This window comes from Cucumis sativus, chromosome 6 (assembly GCF_000004075.3).
Source record: "Cucumis sativus cultivar 9930 chromosome 6, Cucumber_9930_V3, whole genome shotgun sequence".
In the NCBI taxonomy this organism is placed as follows: Eukaryota; Viridiplantae; Streptophyta; class Magnoliopsida; order Cucurbitales; family Cucurbitaceae; genus Cucumis; species Cucumis sativus.
This window is the reverse complement of record NC_026660.2, coordinates 19539886-19562658: the sequence shown is the minus strand read 5'-3', so window position 1 is coordinate 19562658 and position 22773 is coordinate 19539886. Positions and strand designations below refer to the sequence as shown.

Below are 22773 nucleotides of genomic sequence, written 5' to 3'. Positions count from 1 at the left end.
TAAAAATTTAGCACTTTTGTTATATTTATGTAAATTTATCCATCAAAATGTAATATGTTTTTTTTTCGGCAACAAAAATTCAAATTAGTCTATACAATGACTTGATCAAAAAGTTCAATGATGTCATAGAGAAAGGAAAATATTATAAAATTCAAATGTTGGAAATGTAACAAAAAAAATATTTTTTATATTAACAAAATATTTACGTAAAATTTCATATTATCGGTAAATATTTTAGTTTATTTTTCTATTTAAAAACATGATCCAAATAAAAAAATCCTTTTAGATTTAAAATAACAATTTCTCTAAATGTTGCACCCTCTGGTTGTATCAGCTATTATATATTTTCCTAATGATCTTTTCAAACGTAAAACCCAAATACCTTACACTTGCAAACATAGTTTTGATTTGACTTAAATTATTTCATATATTTTATTTTAGTTTTCCTCTCCATATAATATCAAATTTGACGTTGACATATCAACGTTGCTCTTGATTTTAATCTTAAAAGATGAAACTATTTAATACTAAAATTGAACCAACAACAACAATTATTTATCTTACTATTGTAACATACAATAGAAAATTTATTTAAAATGACAAAAAGTTTAAAAATATGTAGTAATCCAACAAAATATTATAGTATAAATAACATATGATATTTCGGTCCAAAATATTACACTTAAATTATTTTGCTATGTTCACACTTAAGGGCCATGAACCAAAAAATACTCCTAGTAATCCCTATTCTATTCCCAAGCTGTTGAAAAGTCTTGGTGTTCCTTCCAACAACTTTGATTTATTTATTCTTTGAATTGTTTTTTAACGTTTAAAACTTATCAGAAGCCCAACATTGGTACCTTCCTATGATTATTTTTTTATTCATGCAAAAGATTTTTTATGCTAATTATAACCCATCTGTTACGTTTATCATAATACATCCCTAGCGGTATTCAGAATTTCTTGTTAAGCAAGAAATAATAGCAACAACAAAAAAGTAATTTAATTTAATGTATAAAAAAGGATCGACCTTTGATCTCTTGATTGAGATTAAATGTCTAAAGTAGATGAGGTATGCTGAGATTGATATCATCTGAATACGACCCAAGATTTGGTCTTTTAAAATGTGAAAGGAGTTCAAGGTGCTGTAGAATCTCTCTCTTCTTCAAGTCGTCATGAATATTTGTTTCCAATCAAAACTTGAAGAATCAGTGGGGTTGGGACTTTCATGATGTGAGTTTTTGACTCGAGGAAAAATACTTGGAATTAGAGGCAATTTGTTCTTGAAACTTTTTGTGGATGTTGGCCAAAGTTTCAATAGTATAGGGTCATCAAATGTAATTAGCTAAGGGGTTGTTTGATATTCAAGAACGCTCCAGTCCACACATATGATCATCTATGAGTTTCTTTGATTTATTATTTTTAACTAATATTTTTGAAATACAAGCCAAGTTTTGAATCCAACTTTAGTAGTTTATTTGAAGTATATCGATAATAAGTGTTTATCAATCCGTGGTAAATTTTGTTATATTTACAATTCTTTAAACAAATTAAACTTGCAATTTCACTTAAAATATTCTGGGTTCTTTAAACACGTTAAAGTTGCAATTTCACTAAACATATCACGGGTATGCATTATGAGTCAAATAAATCAGCTAAGAAAGATGTTGTGATAAGTGGCTATAGGATGAAAGAATTATGATAGAAAGGACGAAAATGATTGCTTTTTAAAATGTTTGTAAAGAAAATTAGATATTTTGAAAATAGCCATTTTCTTAATTTTCTTTTACTAGAAAATATAATAAAACTATGAAAATTTTAAAACGGAATAAATTTCCAAGTTCGAAAATTAATTTAGAAGATAAACTAGTTTCTATACTCTTTTAAGTGTAGCTTTTTTTAGCATAATTGAGATTAAAGAGATGCTAATCATACATCTCAACTGGACAACTAGACATTCTTATTGAGTTACACTTGCATTGACTGTCTTTTTACTTAATCCTTGCATTTATTTATTTATTTATTGTCAAATTCGAGCATCATTCAAAAATTAAGAAAATAGTAACATGTGCTTATAAAGGTGGAAGATCCACAGTTTAATAATGCTATTTTATCAATATTAGAAACAAAAGTAATCAAATTTGGCCTTTAAAATTCTCAGCATCACATTGGTTGCACCAAAAATAAATAAAATTTGAATCTAAGGCATAATTTGATTGGATGGAACCACTTTTGTAGACAAAGCATCAGAACAGTTCTTAGCCATCAAAATGATAGTGAAAAAGAAAATACAAAAGAACATATTAGTTGAAAAGGGAGATTAATTCCATCAATTAGCTTAAAGAAGAGGAACCCTGGAGGACACAGGGCATACATATATATTAAAGAACCAAAAAAAGACAAAAAAAGGAAGCATTTTTGTTGAGAAACTGAAAGGGAATTTACAAACGCTGTAAAATTAATGCCTTCATTTCCATAACTTTATATACCTATAGCTTCTGCTTTTACTTTGTTTGAGTGCATGGCAGAGCAGCCTCTTGTTCATTCATCCCGTTCATGGTATTTGGGATAAATCCATGACCAGCAACCTCCATTCGCACGCCTGTATTAAATTGATTCATAAGAATGAAGATCAACCCAGTTTATAGCAGTTTCTTAAAGAAAATTCAAGACCCAGAACAATGCATAGTAGAGATAATTCTATTGAATTGTGAGATTGTGTGTCCATTTCAGAGAGAAAATCATTCATCATCAACTCATCAGATTTTCCTATGTTCCTAGAGGATGGGGAGCTTGAGAATCTTTCACTACTTAAAATGGTGCAGAGAAGCGATGATTCCCTTTTAATGGAGAGATTTGTGTGTTCTTCATTTCAGAGGAAACCCATTCCTATTCTTCCCAAAATTCTTAAACAGCTCGAAAAATTATACTACCCAAACTGATGCCTTATTTAATGGTGAATTTGGCTGTTCTTCCTTTCAGAGAAAATTCATTCATGTTATTCAATTTAACTCAGCAAGTTCTTAGAATTACTAGTGCATAAAACAGCTTGAGGAATTCTACTACCCAAAATGGTAGAGATACTGAATTTGCAAGTTCTTCATTTCAGTAGAAACCCATTTATGTTCAACTCAGTAAATTCTTACGATACTACAGACAGCCCGGAGAATGACCCAAAATAGAAATAGATCTATTCGGTGGTGATTTTCTCTGTTTTTCATATCAACACAGAAGATCAAACATGCACATTCATATCTCAAGTTAAAAGGTAGAGTGAATCAAAGAAGCAATTGATTGATAGTTATGGTGTTACTGTTACCTGCCAGTGGATTTTGTTCTATTCTTGTTGCTGCCATCGCTGCTACTACTGCTACTGCTCTTGATGCTTCCATTGTTAACATTAGAGCCATAAGAAAGGCTTTCACTCTCAGATGAAACTGAGAGTCTTCTCTTCCACCAATCCTTTTCCACCAACTGAGGAGGTTTAGGCGAAACTTTAGCACTCATATTCAAACTAGAATCATTTTTCTTCTTCTTCTTCCTCGTCGTCGTTCCGATCGATTTCGGAAACCCCATTTTCAGATACAAACCTTCATTCTCCATACTAGTTCTACCAACCAAAGCCCTAGTTTCCTTCCTGGATTTCCGATTCTCCCTCGAAAAAACCTCCCGATCGCCGCCAAGATAAGAATCCTTCTCATCCACTCCAGTGTCTTCTCGTTGCCCTAAAACCATCGGCTGCTCCACCAAATCTCTCAACGACAACTCGTAACACGACTCCGGCATATTATTCACAATTTCCATGAGCTCCTTCTGTCCGGTAGCGATAGCGAGAGCCTTGGACGGCGGAGACAGAGTGTGGTAATTGGATCGGTAAAACTGAGGGCTCCGTTGAGGACTAGTTAAACGAAACCCATATTCGAAGGGATGATCATCCCTGAGATGAATCTGCTTACCATTCCAACTCCTGAAGATATCGTGATTGAGAGCGGGTCTGGAGGACCTGGTTGGAGAAGAGAACTCCATGGTGGTGTTCAAAGCCCTAAAATCAGGGGATTCAGTAGGGCTTGAGAGAAGCTTGCGGGTGCTACCGATCATGATGAATTGGAAATGAAGAAGAGGAGAGAGAGAGAGAGAGGAATAGATGGTGAGGAAAAATGGAGGTTGCGGTATGATTATGGCAGTGGAAGAAGAAGAAGAGGAAGAATTGAAGAAAGCAGAGTCATTTTCATGGGCGACTCTTTGTGGGTCATTTTTTCTCTTCTTTATTTTTTCAAATTGCAAATTCCAAAATTAGAATCTAAGACTTTATACTCTTTATATTTCTCATTTTAATAATTTTAAATCAAGTCATTCTTAAAATATTTATAAATATAACAAAATATCAAGTTTAAAGGTTGTAAAGTAATATGATATTAAATTTATTTTAACTCATTAGAGTTTCAAGACAAATAATCTAAGAAAGGTTGAATTCAAACTTTCACGTTTCTTATTTCTTCCTTAATTAATACTACTTTTGGCATTTTTATATATAAATTAAAAATAGTAGAAAGTATTTATTATTATAGTTAGAATCTCAACCATTAAATTGGGTTGAAAGTTAAAGTTGCACCAACCAATTTTTTTAAATTCTAACTTTCCAAGGCTTTCTTAAACTAGTTCTAGACAAGAAAGGGTGAAATTCAAATCATAAACTTTTTAAAATATATATTATAATAAATTATGATTTAATTATTGATGTGAAAATAATTTAAAATAAATAGTCTACTTTAGTTCATATAATTTAACATAATTAAATTAATTTAGAATTGATGAAACACTATTTTATTTGCTTCTACGGTTTGGTTTTTGTCCCTATAGGATACGAAGCCGAAGGGAATGAAGGGTGAAATAAGAGAAAGGTTAAATTTACATTTAAAATATTTGTGTATTTTGTATTCAATTTTCTGTCCTTTCTGAAGGGAAAAAAAAAAAGAAAGGAGGATTTTGGAATGGGGGCCAGAAAGTCTTGGGATTCTAGAAGAAGACGTGGATGAGGTGGAACTTTGCAATTTAATTTCTTAGAATGACGTGGTTTTATATTATTGGTTCCCCTGTGTTCCGTTTTTTGACTTTTGAGTTATTTTGTTTTTTCTCTTAAACAAATATACATTTTCCTCTCTTTCTATAATCCTCAATAATGTGTAGAAGATGATTACCAAAATGTTCATGCAACAATGACAGAGATATGAATAATTTAATATACGATTCCATTCATTATCCTTTGGCTAAACTACGAAACGAATCTACTCGTAACATTTTTGTTTTTTAAAAAAATTATCATTTTTATTTCTCATTATTTATTTTTACTAAGAATTAATATTTCTGTATAACAAAATAGTAAATATGATAAGACTTTTAAATTTTACTTAATTACATAATTCTTCCATTCACTTATTTAACATAAATCTTATTATTATTTTTTATTCATTTATCTACCAGTTTTTCAAAAGTCAAATCTAAACAATTGTTTTTTCACGAATTTATATTTATACCATCTTTTAGAATAAATTTGGTTAGACAGTCGTTATTTGATTAGATTTAATTATTTTTTAATCCAAATTTGAAGGACATTATACTTCATTAAATCGTTTGAAAAATAAAATAAAAAATAGATCTTTTATATTTTATACATTATTTTGAACCAAATAATAATTTGAAAAATAAATAAATAAGATGAAGAAGAAAAATATTCGACGGAAGAAAAATGATAGTGAGAGAAAAAATTGCACGAGAGCAAAAGTAGAAAGACAGTAAAAAAAAGAGCAAATTTGAAATATTTTTAAAGATAGATCTGCTTAATTTTCTTTACTTTGTTATCGGATAAATATTTTGACTCTTATATATTTAATCATATGTTTTTTCTTTATTTTTTTATAAAAATTTAATTATTTCTAAAATAAATTTCTCAAAATGTTTTTTTTTTAAGAAGGCGCTTTTAAAATTTAGCTATAGGGTAATTATTTAATATTTTGCTTTTGTTCTTATAAATCAAGTTCATAAATACTTATTATATATTGTTGATATCTACATTTTGCAATTATTTTAAAAAAGAAGCCAACTTTTAAAAACTAAAAAGAGAAGTTGGTTTTAGAAGTATGTTTCTATATTTAAATTATGAATAAGAATTTAATAATTGTACCTATAAAAACAAATTTTGATAAATAATAAAAGAAATAGACTTTTACTTTTTCAAAAACAAAAATCAAAGTTATAAATAAATAAAACCTTATAAATATAGTCTTTTTAATACTTTAATTATAGGTTAAATCATAAATTTTATCTTTAAATGGGTGAAGATTTTACTTAGGGTATTAAAGGCAAAATTCAAATTTATATTTAACCGAACAAATAATTCGTAACAATAGTTAAACTCGATACAAAATTCAATGTTTCAATATTTATTAGACACTTTTTATAATTTATGAATGATATAGATACAAACCTCAAATTAGTTCTAGACTAACATAGTAATTTTAAATTTTGTTTATTTATTGAGTTTTTATGATGGATAACTTTTTGACGTAAAATATATTAAGAATATAGTAACTTTTAAAATAAATGGTAAATATAGAAAAAAGTTTATTTATTTTTTTGCTTATTCTTAAAATATCATTCTTTTAAAGGTAATTGTAATGATTAGCGTTTTTAGAAGAATTAATTAATGGTATAGCAACTTTTAAAATAAATTGCAAATATATAGTAAACTTTCTCCAACGTTTTGATTATTTTTTGTTTATTCCAAAAGTAGTCTTGATTTCACGTGAAAAATAATCTAGCGTGATTTTTAACCTTTCATAGAAATAAATTCAACTTTATTTCTATCTACCAATGATAGAAATCGAAATCTATGACTATCAAATACATAACAAAAGCATAACTGAAACTATATATTTTCTTATGTCTCATAAAAAAATCCAATTTTCTACAAGTCTATCACTAATCAAAATTCATCACCAATAGACTATAAACAACGGTCAAAAATGAAGAAAAAGAAAAAAAAAAAAAACTATACATTTTTACTTTTCATGAAATATATATTCAACTTTCTTCTACTCTATCATTGATAGACTGTATTCAACTTTTTATAGTCTATCAGTGATGGAAACCTATCATCGATACACTTTAATAATGAACAACACACAAAAAAATCACTTTAAATATATTTTTTGTGATATGGTTTTACCATTAATGAAAGTTTATCATTGATAAAAGCATTAACAACCAATTTCTACAGATTATCAAAACTAAACAAAAATTGGAAATCGTGCTTATATGTTTTCAAGGCTATTTGCATATTTTCATCGTCAAGAGAAGTTTATCAACGATTAAAGTGTATTACTTATAGACTATAACTATTATTAATACTTTTTTTTTATCACTTATAGAAAATAAAAACAAATCGCGATCCACGCTAATATATTTTCAATGATATGCTTTTATAATTGATAAATTTGTTATCATTTTTTAAAGTATATCATTGATCGTATGCTACCACTAATAGATATGTGATATAAAAATATTGGTTATATATGTCTATTAGTAATAGAGACATATCAACGATAGTTTGCTATCACTGATAAATTGATATATTTCTTTGATGGAATCCTATTTGTGATACAAAAATATTAATGAAGATAGCTAGTATGGTATCAATAATAGATTTCTATAAAATGAGTCTACCACTTATAGGTTGTTATCATATCTATCAACGATAGACTTAAAAAAGTGAAAATTCCATGTCTTCAATGAGTTTCTTTACCTCTTCTATAGCTAAAGAGTTAAGAGGCAAATTTCGTTATATTTGTAATTAGTTTTTTAAAAAAAGGGTTTACGAATTATAGACTTTTATAAAAGCAGTCTATTAAAGATAAAATTCTATTAGTGATAGCAGGTGACAGACTTCTATCAATGATAGCAGTGAAGTTTACTAGCAATAGTCTTTTATTGATGATATACTTTAAAAAAACTCGGAATTTCGTGCCTTAAGTATTTTTTGATGTTTTTAATGAGTTTTTGGACATTTTGCATGATCAGAAGATAAATTTTGATATATTTACAATTGGTTTTAAATTATTCAAGGACTAATTTGTATTTATTTTTTATTATAAGAACGAAGAATTGAAACTCGTACCTACAATTACAACTACGTGAATTTACTTATTTGGTTTGTACGTCAAAGTTGATTTTGTTGAAATTGATGAGAAAGAGACGACCCTTTCCTATTTCAAAGATTAACAATACATGCCCTATTTTGATTTTCACTACCATATATTAAACTAAAATGAGTTGATAATCTTTTGTAAGGAATATTTGTGGACAAAGAGTGAAAGTTAATTGAATTAGAGGGACAATTAGTAGAGACGTGTGGGCTTTCAACTCAAATTTATAGTATGATGTGGCATTGAATCATTCATCACACACCATCATATTCATATTTCATATGATCATCAAATGATCTCTTAATTCATTGCTTTTCAACAATTCCACAATTTAGACCCTATTTATTTATTACTTTAGGTGAGACAATTCTTTGATTTTAGTTTTTTATTTCTTAAATTTCTACTTATTTTCACGATAATCTTTTTTTTTTCAATTTAAAAAATGATATCTTTAAATATAAAAAAATTACTTATAAAACATAACAAAAATTTATATTTTTATCAAATGATGAATATGATTATCGATGTTTATTACGGATAAACATGAAGTTTTGATAATATATATTTTTAAATATTTCACCGGTTATACTCTTTATAATAAATTTATTTTTTTTAAAAAAATTATACTTAAATACACAATTTAATTTCTTGTTAAATTATAAGAAAACTAAAATTTGATTTGAGTTTTCAATATATTAATATGTGATGATTGAATATAAAAATTCAAGGGTTGGTAGACGTACCATTTTAAAACCTTAAACTAAAAATCAATTAATTATAAATTATAATTATAAAACAATAATTTACGAAAGTTTATCTTTCTACTTATTCATACCACTTTTGTATTTAGATTCTATTTAGTTTCTAAATTTTAAAATATATCTTTTTAGTCTATGTATGTCTAATCTTAAAATTTTGAACTTGATTTTAATTTGATCATGTTTTACAAAACTATAGTTTCATTGTTGAAATTTGAGTTTTTGTTACAATTTGGTTTTTAAATTTCAAAATTGATCATCTTTCTATTGAATTTAAAAATTATAATTACTTAAATTTTTCTATTTTCATCTTGATTAAAACTAAAACTTAAAATTTACTTCATAATTATTTCAAATTAATTAAACAACCCTAATGTCAATAAGAGGATTATTTAATAAAATTAAATTTAAAAGTGTGAGTTTGAAACAAGAGTAAGTTAAATTATAATTTTCTAAAACGTAACAACTAAATTGAAGTTAAACTAAAAGAAGAAAAAAATATAATACTTTATTAATACAATAATTGAATTATTAACCAAATTTAAAAAAGAAAACACAAGTTTATAAAAATTTTAAAATATAACTTGGCTTTTACTATTAAAGAAAATGGATAACAAATGAAGAACTTGAGAGGGTAGGAAAAGAATACAAAATAGTTACCTAATAATATGTAATTTGAAAATGAAAAGGACAAAAGTATACATTTTATAGCATAAAATTGTATATGTCATTGTTGTTGTTACCGAGATCACACGACTCTGGACAGTCATGCCAGAATTGACAATTGACTCCAAAAATATATTGATTCTAATTGCAAACTACAATATTGAGAATTTTTCTCCATGAATAAGTAAGCATTTCTTATAATTAAAACATGCAAGACTTTTTAGTCCTCAATAAGTTTCTCCCAACTAACCTATGTACAAAATTGTTGTTGAGTATTTTCACTATATTCCTTATATTACAACACTTTTAAAATATTTATTTTTGCTATATTTCTATTTTTCAAAATTATTGTATACATTATATGGACTTTCAAACTAAAAAAATTATGCTTATATTTGTAGATGATGTTTAGTGGTATAAACACTTCTATTTCTAACTCAAAGAGGTGCGTGACCTATTGAGATTTAATTTACACATCAACCAATAATATAATTAAAGCTTAGTAAGATTTAGGCAACATAGATTAAACTCAAAAATCAAATTCAACATGAACGTAGTAGTTTTTTTTGTGTAATTCCATATTTCTTTAAATTTGGAAGCATTATACAATTCAAACAATAGGGCTAGAAATTCAAACATGTCCTCATTTTGTCCCAAAGTTGTAAATGAATGTCTCTGAAATGTTGAGACAAAAATTTTACATTTTATATTTGCTCTAAACTCTCAAAAAGTTCCTTTTCCAAAAGCTAAAAATCAACAAATACATATAGAATGCTACCACACGGCAAATGAGTGGAAGTCAAAATCAATCACAAACCATATTTATTTTCAAAACCTCCTCTTTTTGCTTTCTTTTTCTTTTTCCCGATAGCGCCTTTTTACCATTCCTAAAAGTAATTGTTTTATTTTATTGATTAAATTGTTTTCGGTCTTTCATTCACTTTTTCTTCTCTCGTCCATCCTTATAATATACTTTTTACTTTTTGGACGAACAAAATAAGAAAAATAGCAAAAAATTGACATTCAATTTATTTAGTTATATTAATCCCGAATCTATCCCTAGTTATAGGATAATTAATAGATTCAAAGTATACTATAATGACTTCAAGATGGGGCATGATATGACAAATTTCCCAAAGAAAGTATTTTATAAACAACCTTCAACTTTAGTACATCCCAACTCTTCGAAATTTTATTGCTGGTCAAAAATGAAATTAGAGCAATATCTTTTATAATAAAGAAAAATATATCTACGAGATTCTCGGTTTGTTATATTTTAAACCATTTATTAACAATATCGATAATTATTATTAGATAATACATTATATATATTTTTAATAATAATTTAAAATTATATTTTAGATTAAATTACTTAAAAATTATATTTTGGTAGCACTTGTATATATTTCTAATATAGAAATAGAAAATATATATTAAAATCTATATGCATAATACGTTCTTTGTATTAAAATTTTAAATTTTAAAATGTATATTATTTATATCTATTTTTGAAAAATATTATGAAGATGTACGTTTCTTTTATATTATTTTGAAATATTAGTATTCGTGCTATTTACATTTTAAATTTTAAACTTATGTTATTTATAGTCGGGAGTCATGTAAGTATAACTACTTTGTGATTACGCTATTGTAGTTTATTGGTATTAAATTTAACTCCCTTTAGTTTGTAATTAACTTCTTACATGTTTTGATAATGAGAACTTGAAGACTTGTGTTCTCATTTAGGGATAAGGTTCATTTTGTGTTATATGTAATCATAGTTACCTCACAAGTATGATATATTTCACGTACGTTGATCACACCAGAGAGCCTCTTAGTTGAGACGAGGCTGAAGATAACTTTAACAGTTAATCTAAAAAGCATCAATCATAAAAACCAAAGATATAATTAAAATTCAGTCAAACTATAACCATTTAAGAAAAATATTAGGAACAAACAATAACTTCTCCTCTTGGCAAGAGTCAAATTGATCCACCTACTCCCACCAGAGAGTCACTCCATTTGTTCAAAACTACCACCCTCAACCTTAAACACAAAAAATAGTTCATTTGGGTTGAACCCATAGCACGAAAAAGAAACACTATAAAAGAAATCCTTGAAACGACACCCACCTTACTCAACCAGCCCACTATCAACGGTTTGCACGCAACATCGACAACAATAATGGACAAGATTCATTGTCTAGTATGGCTCAAGATCTCTCAGCTACCTAGATCTATAGTCTTGACTAAAAAATCACAGGTCCGCTGGTGCTTAAAAAAGAACGAAACGATACGGAGTCTTTGCTAACTCCTAAAAAGTGCTATCTTGATAAGGAGTTTTTGCTAACTCCTAAAAAGTGCTATCTTTCTGGTTGTCAGTTTGGACTTACTAACTTCGTGTATGTGTGTAACGCAGATGCAATGCGTCACTAAGTTAGGTCATTGTGCATAACCCGCTCACCATGAGTCATGATCATAGCATGTGAAATGCTCACTGTGTACCTTTTCATCGCATAATACTTAAGTCCTCGTTGAGTATAAGTTTTCCTACAACTCACTCAAGTGCAAGAGAACCACATGTTTACCTAGGTGATCTAAAGTCGAACACAGGAAATTGTTAATAGACATTAGTTCTAGTGAATTACTCATTAGTTGGGTGGTAAAAGAATTAACTAATAATGTATAAAAGAATTTGAACTAGGATTAAACTACTTATGTACACCTAAAGAATTTGTAAAGGGGAGTGAATGATGTGAAATAGAATAACTTGCAAACTAACTTGTATGCAAGAAAGAGTGAAAGAAGGCCTATGTGCCATTAGAAGATTAAGCAATGCAAGAGCTTGATGTTATTTAACTTACTCAATCAGCTTTTGATTAAGGCATGCTCCTTTTAGAGTCATTGACACATAGTCTCCTTTTGGGATCTACATGACTAAGTCTGATCATGTGACATATATATAGAAGTATTCACTTATAACACTTATAAAACTTCACGATTAAGAACAACAACCTCTCGACACCTAATGTCCACACTTGTTTGTCTTTTAGGATACAAATGTTGGAATTTATCTCACCAAGGTGGAATTTGTTGCCAACTTTCTTCTTGCGCGCATTAGCCTTATCCTTGGTACTTGTTCTCTCGGGTAGTTGGTAATTGACATTGGCCAAACGATGAATATGACTCAACTAATGCGATAAGAATTATAAGCTAACCCCTTATCAAGAACATATCACTGATTTAAACTACTAATAACTCTTTGACAAATGAAAAGTAAAAAAATGATTGAAAATGTATAAATATGTAATATAAGTAAAGAATGTAGGCCTTAGGCCGTTGTACAATATGAACAACTAATATTACAAAGAAGTGCAAAAATGAGAAGAAAAGAGAGTAGAAATTATTACAAGTTAGGGGAAAATGAAATTATAGATTCTTCTCTTCTCAGAAGGCAAACTTTCACTTTTACAACTGATTGGAGAAGAAGAAGGAGCATTTAGAGACGACGGAAAGGCTATTACTTTTTGCCACTATTTAGGATTTGTGCCTGGCGTCTCTTTGTAGGTTGACAGAAATGGCTTTATATAGGTAGCAATTGGGAGGGAAAAATTTTATATTCTAAATTTGTGACTGACATTTGTCGAAAGGTGTCTGTCGCACGTCACACCACCTCCAACTACTGCTCTTGTCTTCTAGTGACCCTTCTTTGCATTATAACTTATTCCTCGCTTGGAGACGTTAATCGCTAGATGAGTTCCTGGTTATAGTCCTTGGGCGAACTATTTCCTGCAGTTCACTAGTTTCTTTCTTTATTCCATATCCTGCGTTTAGACATTAAAATTGTGTGGAACAGACATAACACCTATGTAAAGTATATTTCCAAGTACTTATGCGTTTACAACACAAGTTACGTATTCTGATAATCTACTTGTGCGTTTTAACCTCATTATTCGAATAAAAGGAGCTATAATAACAGATATTTATACACGCTATCACTTTCTCCACCTAAATCATGCAATCTATTTGATGGTTTATCTTGGTACACTGAAAAGTAAATAAGCAAAGAATACTTTTGAGAAAATTAAGATATCTTTGGTGTTAAAATTGTAAGTTAAGGAATTATTCGCCCTAGACACAGGTGCTGCACGTCGCACAATGCTTTTCCTTAACAAGGTGTTGAAGCTCTTTGGTGCTTTGACGATTTCTATATAAGGAATTATTCGCCCTAGAGTTGTACTTCTCCTTGGAGAGTACTAAGGAAGAATATTGGGAACTAGAAGTCCCTTAGCTCAAGTCTTGATACTTATGGTGGCTCGAGAGAGCATTAATAACATGAGCTTGAAAGATCCGTGAAGTGTTCGTGAGGATCTTCCAAGCATCTCCCTCATCTTCTCAACATTCTTTCTTTCCCTTATAATTTCTATATTACTTACCTTTTTCATGTATTTAATTAGGATTAGTTCTAAGTTTTTTTTTTTCATGGTTATTGGGAAATAAACATAGATTCTAGTTGAAGAATTGGAACATGAATTGATGTGAGTTTTATAAATATTGATTATTGATACTCTTATGTGTTTTATCACCCATCTACAGTTATAAACGGGTTATGGATTATTGTACAAGTTATGTTTAATGAAATGTTGTTTATTTGGTTGCGTAGTTTCAAAGCCAAAGCATTAAGCACGACTATTTAGAAAAGCATATATTATAAAATAGTCACTCATTGAGTTTTCAACTCATTCTTTCAAAATGTTTTCTCACTTTTCATGTAGTGATCATCATGTTGAGCTTGTCCTACAACTGCTATTGGTAAACTGAGATTATTCTCTTTATAGTTAGCATGTGTATGCATTTAGCATGATTTAGAAGTCATGAGCCTAGATAGTAATGTTTATGTTTTCCATTGAGCATCTTTAGTTGTTGCATTAGGATTTGTTTCAAGTTTAATAAGCATTTTGCTTCTATTGGTTTTATTCCAACTAGTATGCATTGTTAGTTCGAAGACTACTGAATTAATTAGTAGTCTCTTAGAGCCCTCACTCTCTCTGACCTCAAAAGAGGGTGCGAAGGCTAGCAAACATTGCCATATTTTGACAACACCCACCAATCAACACTCTCCAATCAACTAAAAAGTTTGTGAGGCCCAAATCCAAAAAGGCACATCTGTGGCGATTTCTCCTAATCCTTTTGATTGGTCTCTCTCTTTATCCACAAGTTTCGAATTGCAACTTTACATATGTCAGCTTACTACTTGTCTTACTACTTGTCGGGTTATGCAACCAACTAAAATTTGACATGCCGTTAATTGTCAACTCAGAAATCATGATTAATTACTTCCCTTGGAACTCTCAACTTATCTTCTTGGAATGCTCATCTCAGGATTATACGTTTTCTTTAAAAGGATAAACTTATTTTCTTGGAATGCTCAACTCTTTCTCGCCTGATTTCTCTTTACGATAGATAACAATCGTCTTCTCCTTCTTGCCAGACTTCATTCTCGTTGCTACATGAAACACCTAATTTTATGATAAAACTCTTGCTTCAATTTAATGCAACTTCTGCCTCGCATTGCCTTCCTTTGAAACACAACCTTCTCCGCAAAATGCTTCAAAATTGAACTTAGCCAAAATAATCCATTTATTAAGGTTCTTTTTTAACAGAACTCTCTTTTTGGATCTGGCATCACAATACTTATTTATATGTATTTATCCTAAAAAAAAAGTGGGGAATATTTTCCCACGGGAAACCAGATCCCGACAGAATCTCTACGGGGAATCCCCACCCCGTTTCTAGTGGAAAAATTCATAGGGATGAGGATTGGGATAGGGGACGGGAACGAGGAGTGGCATCCTTGTCCCTACCTCGCACTGTGGACGTCTCTACTACTAGAGAGCTTTCTGGGAAGGGTTTCAAAGGTTGAAGGAATTTAAAAGAAGGTCCGTTTTAGAGAGAATCCAAAGAATCTTTAAAGACCTAAGGCTAGAGGATTCAATACTTGAAATTTTAAGCAAAATTTTCAAGGTCTGATAGTTAAGAGGATTTCAAGTAACTTTGTAGAAGGAAGTTTCTTATTTTTAGGAGTAGTTTTTTAGTTATGAGTTTTGAAAGTTGAAAGTTATTTATAGAATTAATAGAATTAATATGATGCCTCAGCAGAGGGGCAACCGTTTTGAACATTGGCCATTTGAGAGGAAGATGGTGGACGCAAGAGGGTGAGTTGTGGCATTGAGAAAGCGTAAGACATAGCCCAACACATAGTTAGGCAGTATGAGGTGCGCCCCAAGGCTATGCGATAGGGTCTCGGGAACAAAGGCCAACACACAGCTTAGCCATGCGCCCATGGTGGACACACGAAAATACCAACGTGAGGTTAGGATGTGGCTTGGCACCCTGATGGGGTCTGTGTGCACGCATGAAACCTTCTGTTGCCCAACCATGCACTGACCATATCTTAGTGCCATTTAAGGCCATTTTTTTGTTTTAGCAATTTTTGAGTAAAATTTGGACTATTGTAGGATTAAGAGGATTAATTTAAGATTAAATTCTCTTATTTCAAGAAAAAAAAAGAGATTGGACAAATTTATAGACCTAAAGAAGTTAACTTTAATTAGTAAGTGACAAAATGTGTTTAATGCTAATTTAAAACATACTTTTCAAGAGAGTATTTTAAACATGTTTTGAGTTATTTAAGTATGGTTATTTACTGATTTTATCTTGATATTTTCAAAGCATGCATTTAAGTTAAAGCTTGAGATATGTTTGTTAAGCATGAGCTTGAGTTAAAGTATGAGTTTAAGTTAAGCAAGAGTTTGAGATAAACATGAGATTTAAAGCAAAGTACGTTTGAGAAAAAGCATGTTTTAAATTTTCTTTGAGTTTATGAGAATTTCACTAGCTACATGATTGAGTTTGTTGAGCGAGAGACTAATATATTATGTGTGCAGACATAGACTATTCCGTTGTTGGTGTTGAGTTTACTCTATAATAGCGATGTTGTTGGGAGTGTTGAACATGTCCCACTAAAACAAGGATGCTGAGAGTACTAGATATATCCCATTACAACGTAGCTAGATGCCGAGTAAGTGTATGCGTAGTCATGCTAGTGTATTTATATGAAAATTTCTTTGCTAAAGATTTCTTATTGATTTGCTTCAAAAGTATGTTTTTTTTAACTTAGACACTCGTTGGGCTTTAGTTCATGTTTTCAAAATGTTTTCTCACTTTTTTGGTAGAGATTGTGGTCTCAAAGCCTGACCTAGAGGAGTTTCTGTTGTAGTATGACACATACTCTTTACATGCATTTTGGTTTGTATATATTATGAGGGGCTTGGTAACTTTTTAGGAGTTCGGCTTGTAGTATGTTTAAGCATAGTTTTTGTTTACTTAAGACTATGCTATATTACGTTGAGTTAGAATTCTAGTTTGTTTGTGCTATGCCTTGCACTACTTTGTGATAAGTACTTAATGAGTAAGTCTAGTTGATTTTATTGCATATGTTGACCTTGAGATATTTGCAGTGTTAGAGTTATAGTTGAAGTCTAGTTAGGGTTAGTGAGTGTTGTGGAGAGGAGAACAATACATGCTAACTTCACACAATCTCTTAGGCTTAAAGAAGGGAGTCTGGGATGGGATGTAACAAAAGTGTAGTACCTGATGGTGATGAGACATAGTGTATGGCTGTGGGAAAATACCTTAGCTTATAAGATAGACAAATCTATAAAATTCCTATACTAGACTTTGATACCAACTGGAACGACCCAAACTTTAAAGGACCGCCTAGGACGTTATTGTGTATTCAAGTTTTGAGAAAAAAAGTAAAACAATAAAAATCAAATCAAAAGCAAATGCCTTTATTCAACCGATCTCTATAATATGCAAGTAGCTAAAAGGAGAAAGCATAGGTCACTTTAATAAATATAACGTGAATATTATTCAACATTGTCATAAATTTAGCCATATATTCTCTCTTTTAATTATTCTAATTGTGGCATTAGTTATATTGAAATTGACAAATTTAATTTCTATGAACTTTTTAATTCAAATACATGTTCTTAGGGGTACGAATTCAGATTCTTCCATTGTACATAGAAATGAAAGAAAACTAAAATGAAAATCCAAAAACAACCATTCTCGTTAGGAACTTAAAGTTATTAAAATTTGTGCCACAATCTTTTGTGAATTAAAAATAGAGCTTTTGTGGTTGCGCCAAATTTAGAAAATGTCAAATAAGTTGTTAAACTTTTAATTTATACGTTGTATCTATCAAACCTAAAAATTAAATTTTGTGCCTACAATTTACACATATTACACCTTTACAACTATGCAACTAACATGGTCTTCAATTTTTCAAAAAAAGAAAAAAAGAATAGATCAATGAATATACGTCGTGCTAAAAATTTGAAGACCTAATATAGACTAAAAATTGTATTTAGTAAAATTATTTACAAATTTTAACTTTTTAAAAAATATTATTTTTTATTCGATAAACTAAATTTAAAAAAAATTAAAAATTCAAATCAAATGAATATTAAATATGATTTTAGAGATTCCTTAAACATTTTTTACTTATTAACTGAAAATTTTAAAGACATCATAAATGTTGTTTAACATTTAAGAACATATTTGACACAAACATAAACGTTATTGACTGAGTAACGTTGCATTTAAGCCTATAAATTTGGTGTTGGGACAAAAGAGATTGGCTTGGAGTGTCGTTGTTGAACATTATCGCTTGAAGTGTCGTTGTTGAATATTATTCTTTTGAAAGCACTCTTTTTTTCTTTTTTTTTTCTTTTCCCTTTTAAAAACGTAGCTTTTACTCTGCGAAATGGTGTTGGCAATTAAAAGGGGACTATTTGTTTGGTGCCTAAAATCAAGGAACTCACATCCAAACATATAAAGTGATTGGTGTGTGATCACTTTTGGAGTTGTTGGCAGTCACTCCATTATATATACATATTTGTGGAGTTTTTCCTTTTTCCTTTTATTTGCCTTTCACTTTACCCAAGAGGGGTTTTGATAAAGATTGTTTCATATTGAATTACATTCCCCCACAACCATTTCATTTTTAGTTTTTTCTAGTTTTATTTTTTCCATACAAAAGATTTGGCAAGAAATATAGAGAGGAAGGAGATGTTTTAGATTTAATGTGAAAAAAAACTAAGATCCTATTTCATAAACCCTATAACCAAACCAAAATTTAAAATGTTTTCAAAAAAATTATGTATATTTTAAAATTTTGGCTCAGAAATCAATGGTTGTACTTAAGAAAAATGTAAATTATTATAAGGTATCGATGAGAAAATAAGATTAATTTTCAAAAACCTAGAACAAAAAATGTAATGAGTAACAAATGAGATCGGAACGTTAACTAAACAAGGATTTCTTTTTGTTGTTAATCTATCAACAATAGAAACTGAAAAATAAATTATGAATTTTAATTTCAGTATGGTGTTAAATAGAGTCTTGATTTATTTAGCATTTAAACAGTTTTAGATGAGAAAAAGAAAGTCAAATTTAGAGTTTTATTATGACATAAAATTTAATAGTATATTTTAATAAATGAACAATTTTTGTAATGAAGGTTAAAGAGTTAATTTCGAGTTATTAGACACGAAATTTAATTCATAAATTTAATAGACAGATTATCTTAAAGTTTAGTGGGGAAGATTGTAATTTAACCTTGTTTTTATTTGTATATGTATTTGTGGTGTTGGTGTCACCCACCAATTTCTCACACCAAACAAATTTGCTATATTTGATTAACTTTATCTTTCTTTTTTTTAGAATTTCTTTTTCACTTTTGGTCTTTTCTTCTGATGTAAGTCTATTTAATAGAGATGTTTTTCCCAATCTAATTAGGTTTCTATTTTTAAATTTTAAAAAATATAGAAGTAGTTTTTTTTTTTCAAAATGAGATTTTCTTTTTGGTTGAAATTTCAAAACAATTTGGTGATTGAGTTGTGTACTTGTTGTAATTATGGTTTTTTTTTATAAAAAAGATAGACATAGTTGCAAATTTAAAACAAAATTATTGACACATAAAGAGTATTTGATGGTTGAGTTGTGTACTTGTTTTATTTGAATCATAATTATTACAAATTGGAAAAATTTTAAATGTGGATGTGATAAAAAACCAAATTCATAATTTTTTAAAGTCAACGTCGATATACATTTTTATCAAAATGAACATAGTTCAATTGACATAGTGCTCATATTATCCTTCTCAAAGTCAGATGTTCAATTTTTCGACCAATTCCAAGATTCAAAAGGCTATTCAAAAGTATTAAATGTGCTGAAAACTTAACTTGAAATTCTAGTGAACGAATTGAGGACAATAAGTTACGACATCCAACAAACTCTCCAGCATGGAAGTTAGTAGACTTTGAATGACCAGATTTCAGTTATGAACCTAGAAATCTTCGTTTAGCATTGTCAGCTGTAAATCCTTATTGTGACATGAATTCTAAATACAGTTGTTGGCCAGTAGTGATGGTTATTTACAATCTTCCACCATGGTTGTGTATGATAAGAAAGTAGGTGATACTATTAATGCTAATTTCAAGGCTAAAACAACTGGAAGATGATATAGGCACATATTTAGCACCACTAATTGAAGATTTAAAACTTTTATGGAAAAATGGTGTTGAATGTTATGATGCTTATCGAGAATAACTATTCAACTTAAGGTAAGTTTTGTTGTGGACAATCGATGATTTTTCTGTATATGATAATCTTAGTGATGTTGTGTGAAATGGTACAAGGCATGCCCAATTTGTGGAGATAATACAAATTCTATAAGGTTAAAGCATGGGAAGAAAATGACATACCTAGAACATCATAGATTTCTAGCACGCAATCATATGTACCGACGACAAAAGAAGTCATTCAATGGTAAAAAATAAACTTGGTACAATTCCAGAATCACCTTCTGGAGAGGCTGTGTATTTAAAATTAAAAGATCTTGAATTTCCTAGAGGGAAGAAGAACCATAAGAAACTCTCGATGAGCAGTAATGTAAAGATTAATTAGAATATATTATCTTTCTTTTTTTAGTTGCCATACTAGAAAGTGCGCTTCTTGATATTTCTGGGAAAAATAAGGATGGGTTGAAGGCTAGACGCGATTTAGTTGATCTAAAATTTTGACTAGAGTTTGCCCCTATTAGCAGTGAAAATAAAATATTCATTCCTCCTATGTGTTATACTCTTACAAAGAATGAAAAACGATAGGCTTTAAAGACTTTGTCCGAAATAAGGGTTCCCAAAGGTTACTCTTCCAATAATTAGAAACCTTGTGTCAATGGTAGATTTAAAACTTAATATTTTAAAATCTCATGATTGTCATGTGCTCATACAACAATTGTTTTCCATTGCGATAAGATGAATGCAACCGAAACATGTTCGTTATGCTATAACTAGGTAATGCATCTTTTTCAATTATTTATGCAACAAGGTATTAGATGCGCCACAACTAGACAAGTTGGAAGAAGATATTGTGGTAACATTGTGTTTATTTGAAAAATATTTTCCCCCTTCATTCTTCACAACCACGATTCATCTCACACATATAGTTAGAGAAGTCAAACTTTGTGGCCCTATATATCTTCGATGGATGTATCCCTTTGAAAGATTCATGAAGGTCATCAAAAACTCTGTGAGGAATAGATATCGTCCAGAAGGTTGTATTGCTGAAAGTTATTTAATAGAATAAGTTGTTGAATTTTGTATTGATTTCTTATCTGGAGCAGATCCCATTGGGCTTGGGGCTCGCAAGTCACAAGACCATTCAGACACTTCAAATATTGGTAGACCACTGTTAATGTGAGTTTCCTTCAAACCTGAACAAGAATTTCTATATCAAGCTCATTGATATGTCTTGGAAAATACAATTGATGTCGAACCATATATGGAGTAAGTTTATTAATTGGTTTCTTGATTGTTTCATTGACTTTTATATAATTAATCTAACTATATTACCTTGTTTGAATGATGACTACAAAGAAAACATTTAAAGACATTGCAACTGTAAAATTAGAATAAGTCTAAAAATAAAAAATGGCTTCAAAAGGAACATAATCGAACTTTTATGCACTGATTACGAGAAGAGGTATGGTGTTGAACCTAGTAATTTAGTTACACATGTTATGTTGAGATTTTTGTCCTAAAATTCGTAGATTATAAATATAATCCATTAACTGCTATTAATAAAGTGTTATTATTATAATAAATGTTATTGATTATATTATTAGCTTTGTCTTAATAACCCAAATCCAACAAACTAACATCCTAAGCTGTTTGATGAGTCTTGAACAACATGTAGAAACATACAGGGATCAATGATTGAGATCAACTTAAAAGACCTATAGTATAGGGGTAAAATTGGGTACCTTATTTTGGTAGCACTATGGATACGACTCATTTTGTATATGATACAAACACAATCATCCAACGCATTCATGTAAGTGACATACGAGTGACGGTATCCTAGGCAATGAGTTTGCATAAGACCGAAATGTGAAATAGTAACCACTAGATGTAACTCCGTTAACTAGTTAGGTTTTTATTTCATTACGATGACCTAGGTAATTTAGTCTTAATCATGAGTGTATTATGAACTCTTATTCGCGAGAGATTGTCCTTTGATTTGTACAGGTGAGAGTGATCAGATTATCGACTCAATATGCTTATCATTTTAGAGACAAAATCGAGTGGAGAGCTGAGAACCTAATTACACAAGATGAAATTCACTCATTCCTTACTTTAAGGATAAGTAGATGAATGTTCCCTTAAATGGTGTTTTTGGGACTAGAACAAAGGGCCCTGCTCTCTCTATGGCATGAGAAGAGTTTATGTTTATTGGTTGGACCATAAACAAGTTGTTCATTAGAGAATCACTGGTATTTAAGGACTAGAGGTAACCCATGGGTAAAACGGTAATTTGACCTACCTAGTGTTACGAACACTCGTGAAGGACTAACTTACTATTATTGGTCTATATTTATGGACACAAAAATTAGAGGTGTAATCGAGTTGGGAGACATTCTCAACCCAAGCCATATTTTTGGGTTATATGGGTTCACAACTCGAATAACTCGAATTTAGTTTTCAACCCAATCCAACCCAACCTGTAAAATACGGGTTGGAT

The 22773-nt window shown here is 29.7% G+C and overlaps 1 protein-coding gene across 1 annotated transcript; it reads right to left on the bottom strand.

Annotated features, from left to right (window-relative positions):
* Positions 1 to 2188: 2188 nt before the first annotated feature.
* On the bottom strand, positions 2189 to 4277 carry LOC101215856. The gene is made up of 2 exons (XM_004146735.3): positions 3320 to 4277; positions 2189 to 2602 (listed from the first exon to the last, which is right to left on the bottom strand). Exons 1-2 carry the CDS (start codon positions 4096 to 4098, stop codon positions 2542 to 2544), a joined length of 840 nt encoding a protein of 279 aa, XP_004146783.1. The 5' UTR covers positions 4099 to 4277; the 3' UTR covers positions 2189 to 2541.
* Positions 4278 to 22773: the final 18496 nt, after the last annotated feature.